Here is a 27,714-nt window from a genome sequence, read left to right as displayed (position 1 = left end):
TCGCATTATATAAAAGTTGTAGAACATAACATTTTCTACAAATTTTTTCTATGTTTGAACGTTTCTGAGATATATGGCGATGATTGTACCATTGTATAAAGACCACTGTGGTCTTTATACAATGATTGTACCTTAGACTGGGTTTCTACATTGACCTTGGCCTTTCGCATGTGTGGCTAAGCTCCTCGCCTTCATCATCCTCTAGCCTTAAAAACGGTTAAGGGTTTGAAAAATTGCTTCAAACAAAAATTGTATAGAAATTTATTATTTACAACTTTCCTAATGAATACAGAAACGATCAGAGGTGCAGGAACGGAAATATCTTTAAAAAATGCCTTTTTATCATCTTCAAACTGTCAAATTAAGAAACCCCCCCTGATTATTGTCAGATTAACGTCTTCAACACCGAGATTAACCATCTATTTTCAACTCTTTCGTACGGTCAGCCCCACCACGTAAACTGTCAGATTAACATAAATTTATTATCAGAACACGTATAGGGCATATCTATCTTAATCTGAGAAGCCCAAGTACACCTGACAATTTTTTTTACATCTTTGAGAACCTGCCACCGCTGAAAGTGCATACATCATAGAACCTTTTTTTCTTTCTACCATCTAATCTTCAAAATCCACTAAGTCTCCACGACTCTCGAGTAAATCCCGATTTAGCATCGTCGGCTCTCCATCTTTACAGGGAAAGTAAAAAGAAGTAAAAAGCGACTACTGGAAAATGTCCAACCAAGTCTATTCAATATAACTCCCGATTTGAGCTCATTTGAATATGTATTAGAAATATGACCTCTAACGATTGAATACCAATTCTTTGGAATTGAAAGGACGAATAGATCCAAAATTTCTTCAAGTTTATAAATTTTAATTCAGATTTCATTTCAGCGATGACGACATACAGGCATCTGATTTATTAACGAAATTAATTTCTAGCTTATCAGCTCATAATTCGGTCAGTTTAAGACAGATAATAATGAGTTCATTTGATATTTCCTTTCTGGAACTTTCATCATGTGGTAATCATCATAAACGAATACATGTTATGAAAGATGATACGGGGAATGCTCTAATCTTAGGTTTATTGGCTTTCATAGAATATACAGGGTGAGTCAGGATAAAATTGAAAATAAGGATTTCTAGCTCTCTTGAAGAAAACGTGTATGTTTAGCCAGATACAGGATGTTGAGAGATTGGAAAAATTGAAGATTTATTTTTATTTATATCTTTAGTAGATTTGGATATTATTCAGATGTTGAATTCAAATATTGAAATGGATTGTATTATAAAATAAGAGGAGGAGGAAGTGTACAATAGGTGATGATAACGTCAGTAAGGTGTGAAATTTAAAACAATTTTTATTTCAGAATAGCAATTTTCTCTATGCCAGATTGATATTATCGAGGTTGCTGTGATAATGAGTGAAAGAATATTATGTCATTTTTTTCTTTTTGAACGTAGAAATATTCGATCAAAAATCGAAAAATGAAGTATCACATCAGTAGATAATTAAATGTTTACTCAATTCGAACAAATATTGATAAATCCAGATATAAGTATATCAAAATAAGGAAACCCTTTTTATTATTACATAATATCCGACTACTTCGGTTCCTCATAGCCAAACTGAACACCCTCTTGACACAAATAAACCTTGTGTTATCGAAAACATAATTTTCCTTCTGGGTCAACAAACCGCGTTGCTTTGTAAACTGGTTTTTGAATTCACCTTGAAGAAGACGCTTTCATCCTCACTTTTATTTGATTCCAGAATCGATAGACAAACTATAAAATTACAAACAGTCGGATGCCTATTTGAGTTTTTCTATTGAACAAATACAGAAAGGCAAATATTTGAAGAAGCTGAAGTAGCCACTATACCTTGTAGAAAAAACTGATTCCTAGAAACGAATGAGTAGGTTGTTTTTAATAGATTTATCCTAAATGCACGAACCTATTTACATTTTTTCCATGTGAAATCAAATGATATAATTGTATGCCTTGCTTCAGCATATCCTTAATTTTTATACAGGCTGTCCTAAAATTATTGGAAAAATTCAATATTTGTATACTCTACGTCGGAAAATAGGACAAAATTCCAGATTAAACTATATCTGGCTCGTTTTTCGATATAAAGAAATGCAGAGTGAGTCTTTGACTCGTACAAATATTTCAACAGTAGGGTATCGAGGTCAAAAGAAACACTTTTTGCCATTTTTATTTCACAAACGGTTCAACCGAATGAAATGCATTTCGCAATATAGTTTTTCATTTATTTCATGAATCTTTTTTGAACACAAATATCACCCACGTCTTTCAGTTTTCTCATTATGACCATTTTGTATGTCATAAAAATACCAAAAATTCAAAGAATCCATCTCTTGAAACTAAGCCGGACGCTATCTCATGAATATTTGAACGTTTTGTAAAATAAAAGCATTCTTTATATTTCCTCGTATAATGCGCCGTTTTCGACTAATCTGATGTGAAATTTGGAAAATCGGGTACTTTGGCTGAATACAACTCTGTTTAAAAAATCCATGGATATTTAGTGCACAGATTTAGCTAGTTATTCTGAAGGTAATTTTGTTTTATCAGGGGTGGCACAACTCATTGGTAAAACTTATAATGGCTATATCTTTTTATCAGGGCCGGATCGGCAAAAATGGTATGGAAACAAAGTGTTTCTTTTGACCTCAAGAATCTACTGTTAAAATATTTGAACGAGTGAAATACTTACCCTGTATAGACTGTTGGAGTGACTCTGAGGACAGTTATTTTAAATTTTTGCTTAAACTAATAGAGGAAAGTGTTTGAAAATACAATTAAATATAATAACCGTTCCAGTGACTGCTAGTGCATGGGGAGGCCTAGACAAAATGCACCATCTTTTTTTTCTTGGAATATTTTAGATATTTTGAATATGAAATCTTGTAGGAAGGTAGATTTCTACAAAAAAAAAATTATAACAGTCTTATATCCGTAGGATACTCCGTTTGCGAGAAAAATCCACTCTAAAAATATACTTCATTTCTGGGTATAAGATACACTATTTTCGACGAAAAAAGATGAATTACATGAACGAACAATTCGAATTAAGATTAAAATCTTTCAAATTGACAAAAATCATAAACGAATTGGCGAAATTGAAAAAGTAAATAAAATGGAACAATAATCATAGCAGTAGCTATAATATACATTCTTAGAATGGATTTTTCTCGAAAACGAAGCCATCCTGCGGCACGTATGTTATGTGACACCTCAATTTTGCAATTACCTTCAATGGTACAAATGATTGTAGGATCTATTCATTTTTATTTGTTTCAGTCTCGTATTTTTCATTACAATTGCATTATTATCATTTATCAGGGTCATTAATATTACCTACAATAAATGCTCAGCATACTAGAGTGGGTTTCAACTCAATTTCATCGGTAATTTTTCCGAATTGAAAGTGAATATCATGAAGATGTCAATAACCCGGAAACTATTAGGAGTATTTTGCCCATTTATATAAAAAAAATCAACCGACGCATTCGGAACATCAATCTACCCTGAAATTTCCTAGTTCCTGGCTCTCTGCTTTCAGAAGTTGAGCAGAAATAAATTTGTAAAGGTATTCTTCATCAAAGAGTCAAACCCAGTAGTTTGAAACTATTTTCATCTCAAAGTTGCCGACAGAAAGTTCACTATACTCCTGGACTATGTTTTGGGATGATTCTGTTTATATTTAGTGATCATCAATGATTCCAGAAATTTGCAATTCTACATTGCGTGAAGTGAATATTTTGTCTTCCCAAGGGCGGATTTACGAGGGGGGTAATGGGGCTATTTACCCCCACATATGATATTTGGTCACGTGAACTATATTTCGAAATTTATATAGAAGGTGATTACCCCCATGAAAGAAAGCCATATTTGCCCTTGTGTCTCCCTATGATCTCCACTGAAATATTTATGCTAGTTATGGAAATAGCAAGGTATTATAAAAATGTTTTCCTCATGATGCCATTCTATTGTCATATAATAAATTTTGGAATGTGTAGTAATGTAGTTATTTACAAAGTAAAACTGAATGCACCAAATTCATATCTTTGTATATTCACTATTTTGTACTAGAACAGGTCCAATCTCTATTTAAATTACGCAACTTTTAATATACAGGGTGAGTCAACAGTGCTCAATCGGATAAGAATGATTCAAATTTTGGGATAATTGACTCTACTTATCTCACAAGCTACCTGTTTGACGTAGCCATTTTATTGTTATGATGGTTTTAACCAAGATTTTAACTGGAGATCATATCTTGAAAACCGTTCGGGATAAGTGTAGAATTTTTTCTATTGAATTCCCGAAGAGTTTTCTTCAGTTTTTCGGATCACTCTGAAAGTGGTCGGCAAGACACTGCAATTTTTCGAAAATTACGTGAAAAAACTGTCAATAACTTTTTTCAAATGGCCACCTGTAGAGTGGTCCGAAAAATGGAAGAAGAGTAAGAAGACTTAAAAACTCTTCGGAAATTCTATTACGAAAATCATACATTTATCTCGAATTTAAGATATGATCTCTAATATCTAGTTTAAACCATCATAACCATGAAATTTGTCGGAAAAAATGGCCTACGTCGAAAAGCACACAGATAAATTATGACAATTGGGGTATTTTGTAATCAGAATTTCAAGTAGATTCACCCGGGGTGACCCCGGGTTTCATAAAGCTTGATCGGGGAATCAACGCTTGATTGACGTATAGACGTCAATTTGTTTTCAATCGATAATTCAGTTATAGTCATTCAGAATATCATTCTCGCATCAAATTAAGATGTTCATACGTGCATTTAATTATTCTCAATTGCTGCTTCCGCAATATATTCCGAAATGAAAAGGTTTCAGTGATTTCGTTTTAAAAATCGAGTAACTGTCAAATCGTTGATCGGACAATCAAAGTTTTATGAAACCCGCTGTCAGAATATGATATAAAAATGGGTATAATGATTTGAGAAAGCAGGGTATTATGTATAATGTTTCACCACTTTCACCCTATAAAGTCAAAAATAATTTCAGCTTATGCGCCAATTAGAATTGATTCCGCCAAAGCTTGAATCATTCTCTTAGCCCAAAAATTTTAGGAATTATCGACCGATCGAGTTCTGTTGGTTCCCCTTGTATAGAATTGAGGAATTTGTCAAGCATCTTCCAACAGGGGTGGAGGGTGACAGTTGAGTTAAATGACAACCACAATTTACCAGAAATACATAGGGATGAAATGGATAAACACATTGAATCCGAATTTTTACTTTTTTTTATGTATTTAGAGGTCAATGACGTAATTTTTTTTTGAGATAATGAATTACTACCCTACGAAAAAGCCATGTTTTCGATAACTTTGAAAACATCGATCACTCCTTGAGTGTATATATATCATTCAAATTTTTAGCAAAAGTTAAGGGTTAATTGTCATTCAAAAAACTTGACTACCCTCACCCTGCGTAGAGGATGAACGGCAAACTCCTAAATAGTACATGAAAAGTTGCGTTTTTCCTCTCGTTCTGCATCTAGCCCATGAAAATTTTGCTGGACCTTTCAGGGAAAATATAAATCAGACGCGTCCCAACTGAGGGCGAGGGAAACGGCAGGTAACCATGGCAACCGCTTCAGCATCATCCAGCAGGAGGACCAGCAGATATCCCTTAATGGGATAGGAAGCCGCAGGATTTCGAATTTCGATATAGATCTCGACGATTCGAGCGCATCAGCCCAACGGGCTGGCTTTGTCCGGAGCATGCAGCATCAACAGATGATAACTCACCTTCGTTCAACAGGTAGTTGGCAGGTTGTCAAGAATTTCGCTCGGATAATTCTGTCGTGGATAAACACCGAACGCACTACGGGTAGAAGGCGCGATTACAAGATGAGAAAATGGAATTGTCCTGATCCGAAGAGATAATAGACGGATGAGCAGTGACCGCCGCGCTCACACAGACTAGACCCGAGAACCGCTCAACTGATTCTGTTCCTGCTGCTGCCCGGCAACTGGCGGCAATCTCATGCCTGCTCAATTGCCTAGGCTCCATGCCGGATCCTATGACGCAGGACCGGAACAAGGAGTTCTCACGGCTATTAACGATAGCGGTGTTGAGTCGTGACATTTTTTTTATTTATTAGGCCTGTGTTTTTCGAACATTTGGAGGAATGACATAATTCGACGTGAGGATTTCGTTGAGATCGACTTGGGATGGAGAGTTTATCCTGCTGGTCTACGCTGGTGGTTCATTGATAGCATTGAATAGCAGTTTGTAGGACTCGGCTTTTGAGCGCACTTCACTCCAATGTAATTAAGCGATAAGAATCCAGAACCCACACTTTCAAAGAACATACGAGGATATATTGAAAAATTCTTAACCTACTATAGAACCAAACAAAATTTCAATGTCAAAATATTTTATTACTCAACATATTCTCCTCTTAATTGGATACATTAATTACAGCGAACTTGTAACGTCTCTAGAGCTTTCAAAAAATTTTTTTCTTCTTGCTCTGCAAACCAGACCTCCACAGCTTTTATAACCTCCTCGTTGGAAGAAAATTCACGACCTTTTAACCTTTTTTTCAGTTGAGGAAGGAGATGCTAATCGGATGGAGCCAAATCTGGTGAATAAGGGGGGTGTTCCAGTAATTCAAACCCTAAATCACGAATTTTTTGCATGGAAACATGAGATTTGTGTGCAGGGGAGTTGTCCTGCAAAAACAAAACACCTTTGGATAGCTTTCCGCGTTTTTTCTCTTTAATTTTTTCCCATAGAGTGCTCAGTAATGTCGAATAGTAATCTCCGGTTAGTGTTCTACCCTTATCCAAAAAATCAATCATGATTACTCCATGGCAATCCCAAAAAACTAAAGCAAGAACTTTACCAGCAGATTTTTGGACACGAAATTTCTTAGGTCTTGGAGAACCAGAGTGTCGCCATTCCATCGATTGTTGCTTTGTTTCTGGATCGTAGAAATGTATCCAAGTCTCATCCATAGTAACAATTCGGTTCAAGAAGTCAACATCGTTTTCAAATCGGGCACAGATCGAACGCGATGCTTCTACCCTTGCACGGTTTTGGTCAATATTCAAACATTTGGGGATCCATTTTGCAGCAATTTTTCTCATGCCCGAATTGACGTGAACTATATGATGAACGCGTTCGTATGAAATCTTCAGTGCTTCAGATATCCGTTTTAGCCCAATTCTACGGTCTGATAAAATCATGTCATGAACTGCATCGATATTTTCGGGAACTGACGAAGAAACTGGCCTTCCCGATCGGTCATCATCTTCAATGGAAAATTTACCTCTTTTGAAGCTTGCAGTCAAATTTTTCACCGTCGCATACGAAGGACATTGATCACCAAGGGTATTAAGCATATCTTCGTAAATCTGCTTACCTCTTAACCCTTTTAAATACAGGTACTTGATGGTGGCTCGATACTCCAATTTTTCGATTTTCAACATTTCGGTGCACATTTTCTTTCTTTTAATTTATTGCGTAACTCTGGTTTACTTCTTTGACCGCAAACTTCACACTGAGACTTCTAATGTGCCGTACAGAGCTATTTTGGGGAGACTTGTGTCTTGCATCCTAAGAATGTGGCCGCTGCATCTGAGTCGAGCTCTCGTTGCTTGAGTCTCAATTGTTATACAACTCGGGCGCTGCAAGACTTCTGAATTTGAAACTTTGTGGAACCATGTCATGTGCATCATTTGTCTTAGATGACGTTGTTGAGTTTGTTCAAGCTGTTTAATGTGTCGCCTATAGGGAGTCCAGCTTTCACTTCCGTAAAGAAGCGTTGGGAGGACCACTGCTTTGCAAACAGCTCTCTTGGTCTTCAGATTGAGGTCGTGATTTTGAAACACTCTGTCCTTTAGCCTCCAGAATGCCCGTGATGCTGAACTGATACGGTTGTGTATTTCCGTTTCCAGGTTAGCCCTAGTATGAAGATATTTATAAACAATTTTCGAGAATCGAATATTACCAGTTTTTATTATAAATCTATAACAGAAGAAGATATGAAGATTTGAGGCACGTCATGTTAGAGCACTTATACAGAGTCAGAACTTTTTTCTTTTTTGTCAATAAAGGGAATTTCTATCTGGTATAGTTTGGAAGTAGTATTCGTGAGAATCGAATTTGTCACCACCCTGTAGATATCAATTAGGAATTCATGATGAGTAGCCGCTTACTTCGAAATTCCACTAGCAGAAAGGCATAATGATCGACTAACCGACCAAAAACCTCAGATTCAATTCGCAATTCAAATATTAAAAATGTATCGCTTCGTATTCCGGAGTTCTTTTCCGGATATAACCAATATAGCATCTCTAATTAGAATATTTTGGGTCCCGGTCAGTAGTAATTAAAATAATTTAGTTGTTCTATTGAAATTAGTTGGGCAATCAACAACTCCATACGTTTCAGTTTGCTCTTCCGGTGATAAATTCGAATTTTTTTCGGCATGAGTAGGATTCTATTTTTAATGACTACTCTTTGTTAATTTTCATGTATGTCATCGTTTCTATCCTAATCCAACGACCAAATAAGAGGAAATGTTGAAGATGCGTTGGATACGCACCCAGTGAATACTAAATATGGACGTGATTTTGGTTAGAGATATATTGGAATGAAAGAACTATGTTTTTCGAAAATTTTCACTTGATATTCTCAATTCTAAGGTTTCTGGATTATAAAATAAACGAATTAAAACAGGCAATCTAGGATAGTATTAGTATCTATCTCTATCGAGCACAATATATCTAAAGGCCGGTCCACACTACTCGTGCTCGTACTCGCCCGTTTTGGGCTTGTCTGGCTCTGGCTGCAAAGTTTATAGATCTTTGGTAGGCTGGTTTGGCTCAAAGATATTATATCTTTGGTTTGGCTAGTCTGACTCGCGGGCGTGTTGGCTCTATCATTGTCCACATTCCACTTCCACATTATCTCAGTTGCTTGTCAAGCTTTAACTCGCGAAGATCCGCTTCATTTGCAGTCTTTTCTTCGTCCACATGACTCGAGCTGCTTGACGAGCATAGTCATCTTTCATTTGATGTACCGACAACAAGCGGAGGCTCGAATTATCGTCTACATTACTCGCAAACCACCCGAGTTAAGGCCGGTCCACACCACTCGTGCTTATATAACTCGGTCAGAAAATATTATACAGCGCGTACACCAAATTTGAGATATCACGTCATTGATAATTTTTTTCAGGAGGCAATCCTATTTTTTTTATGGCAATTCGTGAAGAATATACCGGGTGGCCCACCCCAGACCAGCTCATTTTGAGGGAGTAAATAAAGATATTTTGAAAATCTTCTCTTGTGGTGTGTGTAGAGCGTGTTCAAAAGCAAAATTTAAAATTATCGTCATATATACAGGGTCTTCGAAAACAAAGTTACACTTTTTTAAATGAAACACTCTTTATTTGACCTCAAAAATAGAATGGCAAGCTCAAATTATGATGATTCTCTTCAGATCACTTTATACCTTAGAAGGACCATTTACGAGATAATGGCGAAAATGGTTCACTAGTTTTGAATCAAAAATCGAAAATTTCTCAGAAACTATCAGGTTTAGACGTAGGAAAATGTTATGAATATAGTTTCGAAATTAATCTTTACGTTCAACGCGATATAGAAATACCGGGTGTGCCATTTGAAAAAAGAAAGTTGTCGACGATTATTCGTAGTTGATGTTTGAGAATTGATTATTATCACTCTGTATATTATCGAGTTGAAATTTTCTTTTATATGTAAGAGTAGCCGACTTGTCCCTACTCGAAAAAATTCTGTCTGTATCGCTGGCGTAACTAGTTTCTTCATTAATTGCTATAAAAAAAACTCCATATTTTTCATTTTTCGCCATTATCTTGTGAAGGGTGCTTCTGAGCTATAAAGTAATCTGAAGAAACTCATCATAATTTGAGCTTGCCATTCCATTTTTGAGGTCAAATATAGGGTATTATATTTGAAAAAAAGGAACTTTGGTCAATATCTTTGTTTTCGAACACCCTGTATATATGACAATAATTTTTAATTGTGCTTTAGAACATCCTACACACACCGCACAAGAAAAGATTTTCAAAATATCTTCATTTACTCCCTCAAAATGAGCGCCGCGTGTCTGGGGTGGGCCACCTGGTATATCAAATATCGATTGAAATTCAATCTGGGAGGACTATGCTATTTGCTAGTATGCATCTTCTGAAACTCTTACTTCCGGTCCCTGAAACAAAATCAATTAAAAAATTGAAATAATTGATTTTCTCCTGCGTAAATTCTTGTCTAATTTGTCAGTGGCATACCACATAGAAAAAATTGGGCCTGACAATGATTTCGATCGTTCCAAAGACTGAAGAGTGAAAACCATAAAGAGTTATACACATGCGTACCAAATATCCTTTTGTCGTTGAAAAAATATTTAAATATCATTCGAAATTCGAAAATGAAGCAATCTGATTCGACTCAATGAAATAATTCAGGCATCTCTCTTGATACTCCATTTTAAAAGTGTCTGGATTAAGGTATATTAAATTCAATCAGATTCTTTGATTTTTGAATTAGTATATTTATGGTATATTTTTCTTGAATATATTTTTGACGACAAATGGAATAGGAATTTGATATTTGGTAACTTGATATACCCATTAAGAATAGCCATACAAAATTGAGATTGCAATTGAAATATTTATGAATTTATGTATGACGTTATATGGTTTTATATCTCAAATCTGCGAGACACTCTGTATAACATTTTATTATATCAGAAAAAGCGCAATTTATTAAAATGTAACTAACGCAAATTGATCTAGATGTCGCACAAGCAGAGAAAATATTTATTGTCAAAAAATCGAGCGAATTTTCATATCAAATTGACATGCAGTTTTCAGAGTTATCACCATTTCAATTCTCCTTGATGAGCGTATTGATAGTATCTACATTGTTCCTGATTTCACTGATCGTGGTTTATGGGGCCCTTTTATCAAATTTTTTATTCAACGACAAAAATTACATGGATTGTAAGCGAATATGTACCTAAAACAAATAGTCTCCTCATGTCCTCTTTTGAAAAATATAATGTATTGGAAGTAACCTAATGTACAATACTTGGTTTGAAGAAATTCAACAATAATACGTATTATTGTTTGGTTCCATGTACATGGAACCAAATGTGCTGGTGTGAAATCTTTGTATATGAGAACAAGATTGGATGAATTATCATTATTAGAATTTTGATTTTATAGCCTTTTCTGAAGTAAATCATGATTCTTCAAATTGAATTAATTGAAGAAAACCATACCATTCCCCATGTTTTGGAAAATAGTCCGAAGCACCCACCATGTGTTGTATATATTGACATTTTCTTAGCAATATACCGATATTTTCCTAACAATGATTCAATGTGTTTTATACATCCCTTATCCCTTGTTACAATCAAATTTTTACTGCTTGAAGATCAAAAATTATCAAAATCTCTGAAATCATGAGTGCAAAAGAGAAAAGAAAAAGAATCTCCTCGAAAATTTTGAATATTCTATGAGAACAAAATCTAACCTCCAAAGTTACTGTCAAAGTGTCAAACATACCAAAATTGTTGATCGACAATCCAGCACAGTTTTGTTTCTTTCTAATACGTTCCAGACATACAAGAAATACGTGGACGTATTTTCATTATCAGTTATAACACTTCGCCGGACCTCTACATCTTATCTGAATAATTTTGATTCGCTATCTGAACATGGAAGTAGAAAAGCCCTTGTCTGCGGAAATTGTGGAAACAGAATCACTAAAAAATCCTGTTGAGGTGAGTTTATTTATCTTGAGGTCAAATAATGACATTCAGAAGTTGCATTCACTTAAATAAAGCAGGTCATTAGTTCAACTAAGTGGAGCATATCTGAATGTGGTATCAAGTTCGAAAACTTTTACTTCAGTTGTACCTATTCAACATGTTGTTACAGGAGAGTATAGATCTACAAGTCAACGTTTCCTGTGATGAGAAAAATACCACAATTGAGTCAGGAGATGATACTGCTCCTGACTCTTATAGTGAAGAACATTTGAAAGAACAAAGTGGTGATTCTGAAAATGAAAATGAAACAGATGGTGACGAAAGTGAAGGAAGTTTAATTCTAGAACGACAAGAAGGAGATGGTCAAGAAAGTATTCCTCAAAAGGCGAATAAAGTTGACGATGATGAGGATAAGAAAAATCCCCAGTATATACCAAAACGTGGGACTTTTTACGAGCATGACGATCGTACTGCAGATGATATGTAAGTTATTATGACAGTTTCATTGTAGAGAATTTTTCTCTGAATCTTGAGATATCAGATATATATGAGATCAGATTGTCTATCTTTCTGCAACTTGGATTAATTAAGTGAATCCTAGACAAGTTAGCTGATAATTCGTTGTATCATTTTTCAGAAAAGCACAAGAAGATGAAGAAAAAGATAAAGCTGATAAAGACGGAGGTAAAAAAAAATTATGGCAGGATAAGAAAGAACGATGGTCCCATGACCGATTTAATGACCAAGAGCAAGCACCTAAATCTAAAACAGAACTTATTCAAATATATGGATATGATATCCGAAATGAGGATGGTCCACCAAGAGCAAGGCGCCGCAGAAGATATGGGTGAGAAGCATTTTAGTAATTCATTGTTGGAGGAATTAATTGAAATTTTTTAAAGCAATATTTACTTTTTAGTCGTGGTCCAAATAAGTATACTCGTGATTGGAAAGATGAAGATGCTTACAATAAATCGGTCTCACAAAAACCTCCCAAAAGGGTTCAAAAACCTCCATCTCAAAGCAGTGAAGAATTTCCACCGTTAACTGATCTCAAAGAAGAAAAAACAAATGAAAGTATTTCAGAACAATCCGAGCATAATATAGAGAGGAACATTTCACCTCAACAATCTCCAAACAGTAATCAGCCTGAGGAAAGGTGCTATTATACTAATATAAAGTATATCCATAAATGTTAAAACAATACTTTTCTTTACAGGAGAGAGTTCTTCCAGAAGGAGAAAACACCTAGTTCTGTTGATAACGCAAATCTAAATAATAAATACTCGGAACCAACCTCTGCTGCAGAGAATAAAATTTCCAAAGCAGGCTCAGGAAGGGTTCAAAAAGCGAAGCATACTAACTCTACTAGGTATGAATCCCTTGATTCATCAAGAATCGATGTATCTGACTATAAGGGCTTCACTACCAAAGTTCGCATGGGTAGAAACTTCAGAAATCAGAATACTAATAATAAGCACCAGAAGAAGGATAATCATGTGCAGTATCAAAATAATAAAAAGAGTGATAATAAAGAACAGAAAGAGGAAGGATTAGAAAGTGCAATGGCTGCTATGAGCATGCAAGATTCAAGAGTACCAGAAAAAGGAAATCAAAGCAAGGCACAAAACAGACAAGGTAGTGTTCCACCTCGTATGCAGGGAGAACCGAAAGGATCAAAGAGGTATAGTTCGATAAGACAACGTTCTTTGCCTGAAGCGAACAATCCTCCTGTTATGCAGCATACAAATTATTTTGCAAATGGTAAGTTGATAATTTTGTAGACTCAGCATTGTTTTTCTGATTATGATTTTGAATCAAACAGTGATAGTTCAATTTTTTTTTGGCTTCCGGTAGCTTTATTGAATTTAAATTTTTTTTTTAGATTTGACTCAATCGCAGCAATCACAAGGGACGGTCATACATCAGAATCCGAATTTACTTCAAACTCCAGCTTCAATCACCCAGCTGGGTGCGCCACCTGCCATTCCTCTAGCGCAGCAAGTTCCCGCCCCAAACGCTTCTATTCTCCAGGGTCCTCCCCAATATGCTCCACCCTATGCGCAGCCTGCTGCCTTTCTTCAAGCAGCTGTACCCCCACCAACTTTCTTGCAACAACAGGCGCCTCCTATCCTCAACTATGTGCAGACTCCACCGCAATTTCCAGCTGGATATCAGAGTTTTCCTTACCAAGTAAGTTAGAATCCAGTTATTTTCTTCTTTATAATGAGCACCCGCTCCTGGAGAAAAAAATTATCATGAAATACGTTTCAGAAGTTATAGATTCAGAATCTGTTATTTGCAATTCTCTTTATAAAGCAATATAAATTGGCAGCAACCACATTGCTTTTGACATAGGCCACTTTTTCCAATAAATGTGATCGTTATGATCATTTTAACTAGAGATATCATATCAAGAAATTCATTTTTTTGGCAGGCATTACCTTTTGTTGAGTTGTTTCCATAAAAATGATCCAACAGACAGAAAAAGTTCAGGGCGTGTCATTTGAAAAAATTGAGTTATTATCATTTTTCGAGGTCATTCTTAAAAAATTTAAGTGCACAGGCAGAAGCCCCTTTTTTTTTTGGAAAAATGTTTTCATTGATAAATTTTTTTGCAGCAATCCCAATCAACTGAACTTTATCAACCACAAGGTGGCATCACTTATTACTCAACAGATCAACAAATTGCTCAAAGAACTGTTCCCCCAAAGAGGCCAAAAGCTGCTATACCTATTGTAGCTCCTCCATCTTCCGAGTTGAAGAGAGGCGAAGAAGAAAGAAAACCAGAATATACTCCAGAAGGCGAATATATTGAGTGAGGATGGGTGATGAATTTTTAGTTCAGCCACTTTCGTTTTGACTCCGCTTTCTTCTGTAGGATAATTCTGAGGGTAATAATTTTATGCTTTGTGGTTTTCAACTGAGGAAATGGACATTGCATTAGGTAAACAAAAGGTGAATGGACCGGAAATTCTGAAAGAATATTCAGTTTTTTATTAAATTATTCTGAATTTCATTTCTTTTTTTAGATATAGTTACATTATTTATTTCTATTTCATCTTGACGAAATGGTATAGGCTATGAAGTTGGAATCTACAAAATTTGATAATTTCCTTCTGAATCTTCTATTTGTAATCAGCATATTGCTTTATATTTGGATAAATGAGATTGATGCAATTTATCAATTATATATCTGTAGGAATACATAACTCCTAAGCATAAATTATTTATTATTCATCTTTCAAAAATCTGTTGAAATACTTTGTTTATTTAAAGTGGATGGTTAATAAACTTTTATAAATCGTTTTTCATTTGCTCTTTACCATGCTTCTTGAACTCCATCAGCAGGTTATTCAAAATTTGGACAACCTTGGTGATGTTCTAGCGTTGAGTTGTAAAACAACTTAAGACGATAATTTTGAAAAAAGAGCACTATTATAAAAGCCGTGTTGTATGTTTTTCACTATTCTTTTGATGAAAAAGTGTCCCATCAACTATATGCCTAAAATTTAAAATTTACTAGATATTCAACAAAAAACACGTTTGTAAAGCGAGTAACGCATTGAGTTCTGATTTTATTTATTTTATTATCAAATAATTCATTTTCAATTGGTCCCGATTGCGTTAACTGTTTATTACAGTTCCGACAAGATGCGTGAATCTTATTCATGGCGAGGGTCATCGAGTTGTTGATAGAACAAATAGACTCTTCATAGGTAACCCTCCCCAGGGATTCAGTTAGGAGAGCATTTCAATTTGAAAGTCCAAAATAGAACACATAAAATTATTGATAACATTTATTAATTAACACTATTCAGGCGCCACAAAAGATCTTAATCTCAGATCATGAATAAATAAATTACATTTGTAATAACTAAATTGTGCGATCACAACTTTCATTGAAGGTTCAATATAAAAATCATGTTATAATTATGGGTAATCTGTATACTGATCACAAATACTCATTATTTGGCTTTGAGCTGTCTCCAAGGTTTAGGTATTTTCATTATTTTCACATTCAAACAAAATCCAGAAGTTGATAAAACCTATGAATTTATTTTTTGTTTGTCTCAAGCTACCATGATGCGATTTTTAATTTTGAAATACAAAATACTGCTACAAAAATTTATAATACTACTTGTGCGTGAATAATGGCACAATAATCATGCTGAAGAGGAACATTCAAGACAAAACATTTCTTCTATTCGGCAAAATATCTTGAAACTGTCATCAACATCGACATGGCACCTCTGAATGATCGAGTATATTTTAAATTAAAAAAAACGGTATAACATGGAATATTCGAAAAAAAAATAAAATTCGCTAGTTACAATTGAAATAATTGACTAGAAATTCACAAAGAACTAACTGTAGATGGTATTCAATTGTTGAGTGCAACGAATGAAAGTAGCTCTACGTGGTAACTCTTTCAGTTTACTGGCCCCAGTATAAGTACAGGCACTACGTAGTCCTCCGAGGATATCCAAAATAGTGCTTTCAACGTCTCCTTTGTATGGAACTTCCACAGTTTTACCTTCAGAAGAACGATACTCCGCCACACCTCCTTCAAAAAAAAAAATTCATTTGTTGATTGATGATTTGTTATGAAATGTACAGGGTGGGCGAAATTCGTTGTCTACTGAGGGGATCCCGAAAACTATAAGAGCTAGAAGAAAACGGTTGACACATTTCCTAGCTCTTTTTCAGAGAATCAAAGAATGGTGAAAACCGTAGCCCCCTTCGATTCTTCGTTTTTTGAGTTATTAGCAAAAAATGAGATTTTGACGATTTCGAAAAGTTCTCATAACTTTTTTGTCTTAGAAGTTACAGATCTGAAACTTGAACCTTCTTATGCACTTTTATACGTAGAATCTACTGACAAAAATAACAAATTTTTTTCGGAGAACTTTGCGAAATCCAAAAAATTTCAATTTTTGCTGATAAATCAAAAACGAAGAATCGTAGGAGGCTACGGATTTCACCTTTCTTTGTTTCTCTGAAAAAGAGCTCGGAAATGTGTCATCCGTTTTTTTTAACTGCTATAGTTCTCGAGATCCCCTCAGTAGACAACCAATATTGCCTACTCCCCTAAGTTGAGAAAAAGTTCAGAAATTTTGTAACCGGAAACGGTTACAAAATTTTACAAACTTTTTTTCAAAAGTTGGCTACCAAAAATATGTTCAATGTTCAAAAATATTCATATCAGTAATGTATCTTCTTGCTGATTATCATTTTGTATTACCTGCATGTTTCTGCATAGCAGTTGCTGAAGACATTCCATAGAACAACTTGAATTTTTTATTGTTCTTCTCAATTATCTCCCCACCACATTGATCGTGGCCAGAAAACATGCCACCTGCCATAACAAAGTCCGCACCTGCCCCAAAGGCCTTAGCCACATCTCCGGCACATGTGCATCCTCCGTCCTACGATAAAACATATAGGTATTATATTGATATGAATTTCTGAAAATGCAACTTTTTAGCGCCGGCTCCTCGAGCTTATAGGCGCTTGTTATACGCCCCCTTAGATTTTGAAAATTTTTATCGTTCTGGAGGATGTCCTTATTTGTTAGGCTACAAAAGTCACAATTTTGAAGATATCGATCTTAATTTCGACAGTATTCGTATTCATGGAGATAAGAGGCCTGCTGGGCACGATAAACTCGCAATTTTGATCCTATCGATGTTGAATTTTGCAAGTTGGTGATTAACCTGAAGCAAACTTTTCCAAAGTCTCTATAGACTCCTGTGTCTGAAGCATGATGAAGCCACAGCCGTCTTTAGAGGGCTGTGATGAAGCCAATAACAGATTGTGGTCAGATTAGATCCAGCCGTTTTCGAGTGTTTTATTTAAATTTCCCGGAATTTCTGGTCTTTTTTCAGAAACTTTTTGCCTGTATGGTGATTTTTCGAAAGAATGTCATTTAAGGTTATAAAAGAGGAAAAAATCGCTATGCTGGATGCATCAATATTCCTATGACCTATATAAAAGCGCTAGTACTTTTGGAGTTTATCCTCGACGAAAAACTCGACTTTTTTTTAATGGATTCCTTTGGGAGATCGGTGTTAATTTTTGTAAGCAGAGTTTGTACTTCGAAAGTAGATCTATTCTCAATCTTGAATGGCTTATCTTCATTGGTTCTTACCGAAATTATATGACCTTGTAATCCGTGTGCAGCATCAGCACATTCCAATACCGCCGAAAGTTGAGGATATCCTACACCCGTCTTCATGCGAGTTGTACACACAGACCCTGGTCCAATTCCTACTTTGATGATATCAGCTCCTGATAATATCAACTCTTCAACCATCTCTCCTGTTACAACATTGCCAGCCTAAAAATGGGGTGATTAATGCGTTGTTTTGTGTATGTTCTATTTCAGTTTTTGTAGTGCCTTTAGCTTACGAAATTTAGGCAATGTGCTACAATTGTTTACGAAACAGAGCTTATTTCTAGTGATAATTTGACATATAAGTACTTACTATAATGGTATGCGATGGAAACGTGGCCCTAACTTTCCTCACAAAATCCACGAAATGCTGTGAATAGCCATTTGCTACATCTAAACATATGAAACTGATTGTCGGTACTGCCTTGAGGACTTCACTGAGCCTCTGGAAATCAGCTTCTGCCGTGCCAGCGCTTGCAGCTATGTTAGGAATGCATTCAGGATTTTCGTTGGCGAATTTTTTCCAGTCCTCAGCTGTGTAGTACTTATGGGCGCAGGTGAATAGGCCATGCTGAAAAATTAATTAATTTTCCTGAGAATCTGGATGAACAAATATTTGTCAGATATTGCAGTGCCTGCTAGTATTTGATTTGGATGATATTATTTTTGCACCAGAAGGAACAAATACAGTTTAGTACACCACCGGAGGGTGCATTTTCATAAGTCATTGGTAAGCACGCACGCTGGGGTAGTTTTCCCTTTCACGCATTAGTTTATATTATTGGTTGATATTTCTACCACATGAGTTGAAACGACTGAATTAATGTCTAATGAAAATATGCCCTATGGTGGGTAGATAAATCGCTGAGCCTTTTTATATCAGGGTAAAAAATAGGGTAAACCAAGAAGTGAAAGATAATATATATAGCTTGAAATCCAATATTGAACCTATTCGAGATAAACGCACAGTTGCAGGAAAGTCCGTTAAAATTTAATGATACATTTAAATTCAATATCTCTATTATTCCTTAAAAAAATTACAGTTTTGTAATTTAAGAGGACGTTCCTGCAACTGCAAGCAGAGCTTATTAATGAACTCTGTTCGATAAAGATATATTTTGCGAAATGAAAATCAGACAGAAATTGACGAATTTCCATTCTACTCAATACGTTCGGCTCATTGAAATGCCAAAAATTGTTGATCCCCTCCCTGTCTCACATTATTCGAAGAGTCTATTGGCCAAGACGCTATGTAGTTATAAAGGATCGTATTGTAGTTTTGTTAATTTATGATAAGTCACCTGTAAAAGCTTTTGTATGTCGAAACAATAGTGTTGAAATAAATTTCCTGGAAAATTACATTTGCTTATCATGATCATGAATTTCCATCGCTACCAACCGTAGCCTACGTAATTCAACTGGATTAGATATGTTCGAATACGTAGACTATACATGGACCAAACGTTAAGTGCTGGTAGAATCATTCAAAATGTTGGAAATATACCCCAGATATAAAATAACAAAACACTTTGGAGAAGAAAAGACATATATAATGGGGGTTGTAAATGAATGAAATTTGAGGGGTGATTCCTTATCGAGAATTGGTATGGTTTTCATAAACATTTATTTCTCAACAGTCCCTGTTTAGATACAGCCTCCTAAATATGCCACCTGAAAAGCAATTTTAATTTTTTCTTAGAAGCTAGAAAATTGATATTAGAAATGAAATCGAGTAGATATTGTATGATAAAAGAGAATTAAAGGAAAAGTGGTTAATTCCCATATAATATTAGCATGATATCCGCCTACTAAGTAAATTTAAGCTCAAAGATTGGATTCCAGCCTATTCACTCAGGTACCTATTGTTTATTAAGTTTTTTTCTAAAAATAATCGTTATTTCCATCAAGAAATCACAAGAAACCTCATTTGTTCAATATGAATCAATTCATAAAAAATTAATTTTTCAATGTTATAATATGAATAAGAAAAAAGGTTTCCTGCGAATCTTGAGGGTGGCCTTTTCTACCTCTTGCAATTAATTATATAGGGTAACACCACAAACAGTTCTTTGAGTGCCTTTTCGCTCGAATACAGAATGCCTGCTCAATATCATTTCAATCAGTTTTTCTGGGTTCTGACAAAAATATTGAAAATTCCATCTTCAGGAAGCCATCTAAGCAGGTAGGCTCAAAACATTTTATATGAAAGACTCGCACTATTTCTTGACGAAGCATCGCCCCTTATAAAGTGCAATAACTACTATATATAAGCAATAACATTTTTTCATTATTATTTATTCCTTGTGGTTCAAATATTGGGAGAAAAAACCCATAAGAATTTCAAGGGTAATGACTCCTCCTAGGTTATCCTCCTACTCAGCCTGATTCTGCCAGAAAATCATTCAATAATAACATTGTATGATCGTTTTTCACCGCATCTGAGTTCTTATCAACGAATATTTTATCAATTTACCGATGCTGGTGATCCCTCTGTATTTTCGACTCCTACTAGGTTTAGTTTGTTCATAACGTTCTGTTTATTTGAAAGATTTAAGTCTACCGTTTTCAAAGTCATACCCGACAACCTTATCGGCATTTTTAATACGAATTTTTCGTTATCTCCAGACTTCCCTGATAGGCAACATGAACATCAAATTCTTTACCCTATCGTCGAAAACTATAAAATAGCCCCGTTTCTTCTAACTCCTCATATTGTCAATATCCTACTACCTATTAAAATTGCAACACAAAAGACAATATGCGACAATCTTAAATTCTTACCTTGTTTTTGAAAATTACTGATTAAAATTATGTATTTATTTTTGGAAAGCCCACTTCATGCCTAATGAATGTAGAAAATAATATACATATAGGGTTTCCATAAACCCATATATGTTTGCTTCAAAACTAAAAAACCAAAGGTGTAAGGAAAAACTAACTGTGTGTCAATAAATTCTACGGAGAAAATTATATCAGAGCAAGTATTAACTTTTTAGATAAGTTCAAAGATAACTTAGATACGAGGGGTGACTGACCCCTCAAAAACCAAAAGGGCTATCAAAATTTTGCTCTCGGCATTTTTAATTTAATGAAAAAGTAGCGTAAACCGAAATCCTCTATCTTTATAGATAAGGGAAGTGCCAAAATGGGATACCCTGTTCCAGAGGTTGTCTCTGCCCTGTATTGGGTTGGCAAAATATATTCAATGGATTAATAAATAATAGCAGCTCTGTAACAGATCGAAAATTTGAACAGAGATCAGAGATTTGGTCCCTGACCAAATTATTCGACATTTCTGATTTATTTCAATAACAGCGTACCTTTGAGAGCACTTTAGCCATCTCGAATGTACCAATGGTATCCATGTTGGAAGCCATGACTGGAATACCATTGTAGGTTTGTTTGGAGTTCCTGAAGGTGATATTTCTGTAGAGATTTACCTGAAAATAGGATTCATCCTTACTGTTTAAGATTTCATTAGGTCAAGGGTAGAAAATGCAGTTAGTTCAAATAAGGAAATCTGGGCCAGTTGAATATCTTATCAGCTTGCTCATGTGAGTTAAGCAACCGATAAATTTTGAATTATTGCGGCGGAACCCTTTTCAATGTACTATCAGTATTTCATTTATTGATCTTTGGCATACTTTTGAGTTACATGTGTCAATCATCTACCTTTATTTTTTCGTCCACAACTTATTGTTTATTGATGTATGTATTTTCAACAAAATCAATATCAATATGATATAAGAATTCATTTCTCAACATATTCAACGATAGCTAGAACTCTAAAAAGGGAGTCTAAAAGCGAAAAATTCCATCGCAGATTCATACCATGGTGGTAACAGATACAGGAGTCATAAAAAAAAAAAAAATTTGGGAAAACAATCAGTTCTTCTTTGAACAATACATTTAGGGCTGATGGTTTGTTCATTCTCTCTATAAAGTATAGTGTTCGCAAACTTCCGTTTGGTAAAATTAATGACTACATGTGATTATATTTTGGGTATATTCATAATCCATCGTTCTGTTAGTTATTGAGGCGATACCGAGAAGGGTCGGTTTTTTGACCTATTGTTTAACTGTTCAAGAGCCCTAATGATTGGTGAATAAACCGGCACTAAATCTAGAAAAAATTAATACACATAGGGGTACACAAGTTGGCAAAGACCCCCAGAATTCTCGGCGGACCCCCGTCCTAGATACTAAAATCAACATAATTTTGGAACAAGCATCCTGGCTACGCCAATGGTAAGAAACACATCAGCGCATTCGCCATTTTTAAAATTAATAAACTTCCCAAAAGGTTTTACCTCACATTCCGACATCAACAAGAAGAAGTAAAATTCCTAAATGTATAATTCATTCTATAATCTCAAAATAAAAGTGTTGAAATTCTAGAATAAATTTCAGAAATTCCCTCTTCAAATCTTTGGGTATCTTCCAAAAAATGGAAAGTATTCAGTATATTTCCATTTCTATTAGTCAACAATTATTCAATGTAGATTATTCGGGATTAACTTGGAACTTGCTCTATAGAATATTACAATGCTGTATAACATGAGATGAACAACAATGAAATATCCTTACTGAGGAAAAGTTAGTTTTGGATTAATTGGATTATTTGTATGCTCAACTTCTAACAAGACTACAAAAAAATGCACGTTTTATCAACCAGACTTCAAAGATTTCTTAACTTCCATTTACTGATAAATACATAAAATCAAATAAACTAAAACTATACATGTGCGAATATTATATCTCTATAGCAATTTTTTTATTTATATAATTCCAGGACTTGATAAATCGAGGTATAATCTGATTAATCAGTATGAATATATAATCTGATTTTTTGCTATTAGAACTATTCACAATATAAAATCGACTGTTGTCGGCTTTTCAATCGAACCCGGTGAAAATAATTGAGTAAGGAATTTCGATGAAGAAAAACAAACGAAAAATCATCTGCATTTCGGTATCAAATATATATATTCGAAAATTGGCGAAAGGATTTATCTATTAGTGGGGGCGTTAAACCAAAAACTGCAAATGATAATTATCATAGGTACAGGGGGAAACGTTATTGATTTTTTGTAAATCGACTTTGGACATGTACTACACGAGTATAATGAATTATTTTTAGATCAACGTCTCTAAATTCAAGGATAAATTCACGGTAAACTTATTTCTATTTTGTATTCATCAAATTATCAATTTACTTACATCATTTCGGCTTTTCAGCGTAGATCTTTTTGGGCGCAAGAGCACATCTTTGAAATCCAATTTGATTTCGTTTACTATATTCGGCATTTTAACTGATGTGAGTGAAATAAATCTACCAAATAAAAATATCGCGGTGGCACCCGTTAGCGCAATTTCTTCAAATTAAATAATAGCAGCTGATGACATACATACAATGATAACGAAAAGGAAGAAGGAAGGAGAAGGTGGTTAGAGGAGTGGATAAAAATAAATTTGAGCCATTTGGACGAAACCACCGTCTAGCACGAGACGCGGCGCCACTGTATTAATCTCATTTTTATGTCATCGTTAACATTTCTTGTTTATTTAGTCGATAACTTGACGAGAAATTTTTTATCGATCTGACAAACTGACAAATCTGAAATCGCAGTCAAATCAATTCAAGATGAAGCTGTGGACATGGGCAGAAAACATCGAATCCCTTTTTCATGCGGAAATGGCATCGTTTTTTTCCCAACGACTATAACACAACAATATTCGGACCATTCAAGTCATAATAGCAGCAAATTTTAATGACGAAATGAAAATCCTCTTTCCAGAATCCGTATATGAAAAAAAAAAACACTCGAAAACAAGAATAGAACAAAACAAAAGAGGAATCTTCGCCAAAGCAGCGAAGATTAAGAATATTTGTTTTTGATATATAAAATCTATGACCTAACCTATAAGGTTTAAATTTCAAATATCTCACGTTGTAAAGAAATTTTTTATTTTGTTTAGCTTGATTTTATTAAAATAAAAAAACGAAATGCGTATAATAAAAACAATTGACGACAATGAGGAAGTGGAAGATTTTTCAGAGGATTCCGAGGCTGAAGTAGATGTAAGTTTATAACAAAATAAATTCGTTTACATTTAATACAAATAAACTTGTTTCAGTATCAACCTAAGTTGGGAAGAAATAAAAATGCTGGCGATTTTGATACCAATTTTTCATTCGTCGCATCTATAGAAGAATACAATAAGGATCCATGGAATGACCTGAGCAAGTATATCAAAAGAAAAGCTAAAACGAAAACAGATGATAAAATAAAAAAGGCACGTCTTGACAATATTATTGAAGAAAACAGTGATGTAGAAGAAAATGACAGTGGATCTGAACTCTCAGAAGATGAATTGCAGCATGATAGAATTAAGGTGGTGGAGAAAAAAAGAAAGAAGAAAAAGGTTGATGACAATTTCTTTGAAACTGTGGAAAAAAATATTGATGAGTATACAAGTTTTCAACAAATGAATCTATCAAGGCCGTTACTGAAAGCAATTACAGACATGAGGTTTATCCATCCAACACCTATCCAAGTCAGCGCTATTCCTGTTGCTCTATTAGGCAAGTTCCAATCTATACATGGAAAATATATAATGTGCAACTTCATTTATATTTAAAACTGAGCAACAAAACTATTGAGTTTCATAGAAGTGTACTCAAAAATTTTATTTCAATTATTTCATTTTTAGGTAGAGATATTTGTGGTTGTGCAGCTACAGGAACAGGAAAAACAGCTGCATATATGTTGCCTACTCTTGAGAGGCTTCTCTATCGACCATCAGGTTCGGCTGTAGTAATAAGAGTTCTAGTTTTGGTACCAACAAGAGAATTGGGTGTGCAGGTTTATCAAGTCTCTAAGCAGTTATGTCAATATACAGACATACAAATTGGTCTTGCAGTTGGTGGGTTAGATTTGAAGGTAAAATTCTAATTGTTTCTCTCCTTCAAGTCATTTCAATTGGTAATTTTGCTGAAAAAATATGAATTTTTCATATTGAGCCTAACAACCTTTTCAATCTATTCATTATGTAAATTTTATAGGTTCAAGAAAACATTCTGAGGAAAAACCCGGACGTTGTAATTGCAACACCTGGACGTCTTATAGATCATTTGAAAAGTACCCCAACTTTCAGTCTTGATTCTATTGAAGTTCTCATCCTTGATGAAGCAGACAGAATTTTAGATGAGTACTTCTCAGAGCAAATGAATGAGATTATAAAGCAGTGCTCAAGAACCCGACAGACAATGTTATTTTCAGCCACTATGACCGAGGAAGTGGAAAAATTGGCTGCCGTTTCCTTGAACAAGCCTGTAAGACTTTTCGTTGATAGTAATACGCAGGTCGCCTTTAATCTTAGGCAAGAATTTGTTAAGATTCGTTCTGACAAAGAAGGAGATCGGGAACCGATTTTAGCTGCGTTAGTCTGTAGGATATTCAGGTAAAGTTTTTTGAAATACTTTTTTCCAAAGAAAGGCTGGAAATCATTAGTCTCTTTGAATCGGCTGATTTATTTCAAGTGTAGGACAAATGAATAAGTTATTGTATTAAATACATATTGGGTTTTCAGAGAACACACTATGATATTTGTACAAACAAAAAAACAGGCTCACAGACTTCACCTTTTACTTGGGTTATTGGGTGTTAAAGTAGCAGAACTTCATGGTAATTTAACCCAGCCACAAAGATTGGACGCTTTAGATCGTTTCAAAAATAAGGAAGTCGATATACTAGTGGCCACAGACGTAGCTGCTAGAGGTTTGGATATAAAAGGTGTAAAAACTGTTATCAACTTTGTTATGCCAGCTACATTAGAACATTATATTCATCGTGTGGGTAGAACAGCCAGAGCAGGGCGTGCAGGTAAATAAAAATGATAATATTAATGCTTCTTTATGGATTGTTGCTTAATTGTATCGGGCGGTCCACGGGTAACTGTACAAATTTTCAAACTGCCACATTTAAAAAGAATTTTTTGAACGGTTCAGGAGTTATGGTTAGCCAAATGACCTGCTCAAATAAATAAATCAGTCTTGATCTCAGAAAAAAGCGCCATAGCCCATATCTAATTGTTGTTTTCTCACTCCTCTGAGAACCTGAGTAGTGAGTCACCATGACCTCTATACAGTTACTTTTGGACCACTCTGTGGACTGAAAATTAATTTCTTATTTACTCCAATACTTACAGGTATATCTGTAAGCTTAGCTGGTGAACAAGAGAGAAAAATGGTTAAGGAAATTGTTAAAAGAGCTAATAATACCCTTAAAAGCAGAGTTATTCCTCCAGATATTCTAGAGAAATATAGAGAGAAATTGGAAAAAATAGAACCTCAAATAAATAAAATATTGAAGGAAGAATATGAGGAACGTATGTTGAGTAAAGTAGAAAATCGTGCTAACCGAGCTGAGAAAATTCTGAAAGGGGAGGTTGATCCCAATAGGCCATGGTTCCAGACAAAAAAGGAGAGACAGAAAGAAAAGGAACGATTGAGTTTGAAACCTACTGATGGAGCAAAACCGAAACCTGAAAATAAGGGTAAAAATACAGAGAATAAGAAAAATAACAAGAAGAAAGGTAAAGATACTGCAGAAGATAGGGCGAATAATGAAATGAAAAAAGTAGCTCTTCTCCAAGCAAAATTGGCTAAAAGGAAATCTAAGCCAGGAAAAATAATAGCTGTTAAAGACGCAGAACTAAATGGAAAAACTTCAGGAAAAAAGAAGCAGTCATCGTTCTTCAAAGACTTAACTGATACATCAAATAAAAATGCAAAGAAATTGAGATATGATGCCAACTTCAAGAAGAAAATGGATGGAAAAATGAAGAAGAAAGGTGGTGGTGGTGGTGATAAAAAGAGGAACAGTAATTTTAAAAAGAAGAGTAAATTCTAAATGTTATTAATTGTAATAAAAAGTTCTAAGAATGAAAAATTTTGTAGTTTTTTTCCTAGTTGTTGCCTGAATAAGATATGAATAGAACCAAATAAAGTTTTGAATTTGATGGTATTCAAAATGTTCGAATTTATTCATATCTTGAAGTGCAATACAGGGTGGTTTGAATTGGAGGGAAATCCACAAACTGGCGATACCTACACATTATTATATAACTATTAAGCTCAACACAAAGAACACATAAGTAGAATTATTTAAGGCTCAACAAGCATTACACAAATGTTACTTACTAGTTTGAGATACGAAAGTTTTTTCACAAGAATAATCATGACAAATTTAGCAGCAGCAACAGGAAAATCAACAACTGGGGTTCTTTTAGATGAGAAATAGGAAAATATTACTTTTAATGCCAAGATTATAGTTAGGTTAGCCTTAAACCAACTATGGTTCCAATACAGCTCATAGAGGGCGCTGGGTGTATCCAATTTTTGGAGGGTAGAGACTCTACCCCCCCATAATCCAATGACCAAAATTCAAATGAAAAAAACCGAAGAAGAAATCTTGAAGACTAGCCTTTTTTGTTAGAAAATGTATTCTTGCCTAATATCATAATTCTTAAATATTTTCGATATTTTTACTGCAGTTTTAGAAATCTTTTTATACTATATAGTTGACCGAGATGGCTTCTTTTTTTTTATAAGTACACTTCTGTCAAATATTAGTGATCAAATGTTTTCATTTTATCAATCTTCACTGTCACATCCTGTATCTCATGAGTTAGTTAAA

General features: G+C 34.7%; 4 protein-coding genes across 5 annotated transcripts in view; 2 read left to right on the top strand and 2 right to left on the bottom strand.

Moving 5' to 3' along the window:
- LOC123308471 (excitatory amino acid transporter 1) overlaps nucleotides 1-6,055 on the bottom strand; it is a 38,205-nt gene extending 32,150 nt beyond the window's left edge. Inside the window, exon 1 of the mRNA XM_044891132.1 lies at nucleotides 5,817-6,055. The gene's annotated coding sequence lies outside the window, so the exon portion shown is untranslated. The remainder of the gene's footprint in view (nucleotides 1-5,816) is intronic.
- A 5,631-nt stretch (nucleotides 6,056-11,686) lies between these two features.
- On the top strand, nucleotides 11,687-15,147 carry LOC123308469 (protein CASC3). 2 transcript variants are annotated; one of them, XR_006537126.1, is made up of 8 exons: nucleotides 11,687-11,850; nucleotides 12,008-12,321; nucleotides 12,476-12,685; nucleotides 12,758-12,997; nucleotides 13,058-13,602; nucleotides 13,724-14,031; nucleotides 14,460-14,785; nucleotides 14,871-15,147. XR_006537126.1 is itself a non-coding variant. In XM_044891129.1 (7 exons), exons 1-7 carry the CDS (start codon nucleotides 11,785-11,787, stop codon nucleotides 14,658-14,660), a joined length of 1,884 nt encoding a protein of 627 aa, XP_044747064.1. In that variant the 5' UTR covers nucleotides 11,687-11,784; the 3' UTR covers nucleotides 14,661-15,147. The 2 variants fall into 2 exon arrangements, 1 of the variants encoding a protein (XP_044747064.1); XM_044891129.1 differs by having other exon boundaries at nucleotides 14,460-15,147.
- Nucleotides 15,148-15,624: 477 nt separating this feature from the next.
- LOC123308316 (GMP reductase 1-like) lies at nucleotides 15,625-23,630 on the bottom strand. The gene is made up of 6 exons (XM_044890925.1): nucleotides 23,234-23,630; nucleotides 21,334-21,453; nucleotides 18,327-18,584; nucleotides 17,990-18,178; nucleotides 17,084-17,267; nucleotides 15,625-16,405 (listed from the first exon to the last, which is right to left on the bottom strand). Exons 1-6 carry the CDS (start codon nucleotides 23,318-23,320, stop codon nucleotides 16,206-16,208), a joined length of 1,038 nt encoding a protein of 345 aa, XP_044746860.1. The 5' UTR covers nucleotides 23,321-23,630; the 3' UTR covers nucleotides 15,625-16,205.
- Nucleotides 23,631-23,774: 144 nt separating this feature from the next.
- LOC123308315 (probable ATP-dependent RNA helicase DDX27) lies at nucleotides 23,775-26,967 on the top strand. Its single transcript, XM_044890924.1, has 6 exons — nucleotides 23,775-24,095; nucleotides 24,152-24,599; nucleotides 24,728-24,957; nucleotides 25,080-25,477; nucleotides 25,607-25,899; nucleotides 26,225-26,967. Exons 1-6 carry the CDS (start codon nucleotides 24,021-24,023, stop codon nucleotides 26,926-26,928), a joined length of 2,148 nt encoding a protein of 715 aa, XP_044746859.1. The 5' UTR covers nucleotides 23,775-24,020; the 3' UTR covers nucleotides 26,929-26,967.
- The last annotated feature ends 747 nt before the right edge of the window (nucleotides 26,968-27,714 follow it).

Source organism: Coccinella septempunctata, chromosome 2 (genome assembly GCF_907165205.1).
Source record: "Coccinella septempunctata chromosome 2, icCocSept1.1, whole genome shotgun sequence".
Classification (NCBI taxonomy): Eukaryota; Metazoa; Arthropoda; class Insecta; order Coleoptera; family Coccinellidae; genus Coccinella; species Coccinella septempunctata.
This window is presented reverse-complemented; position numbering and strand designations above follow the sequence as displayed.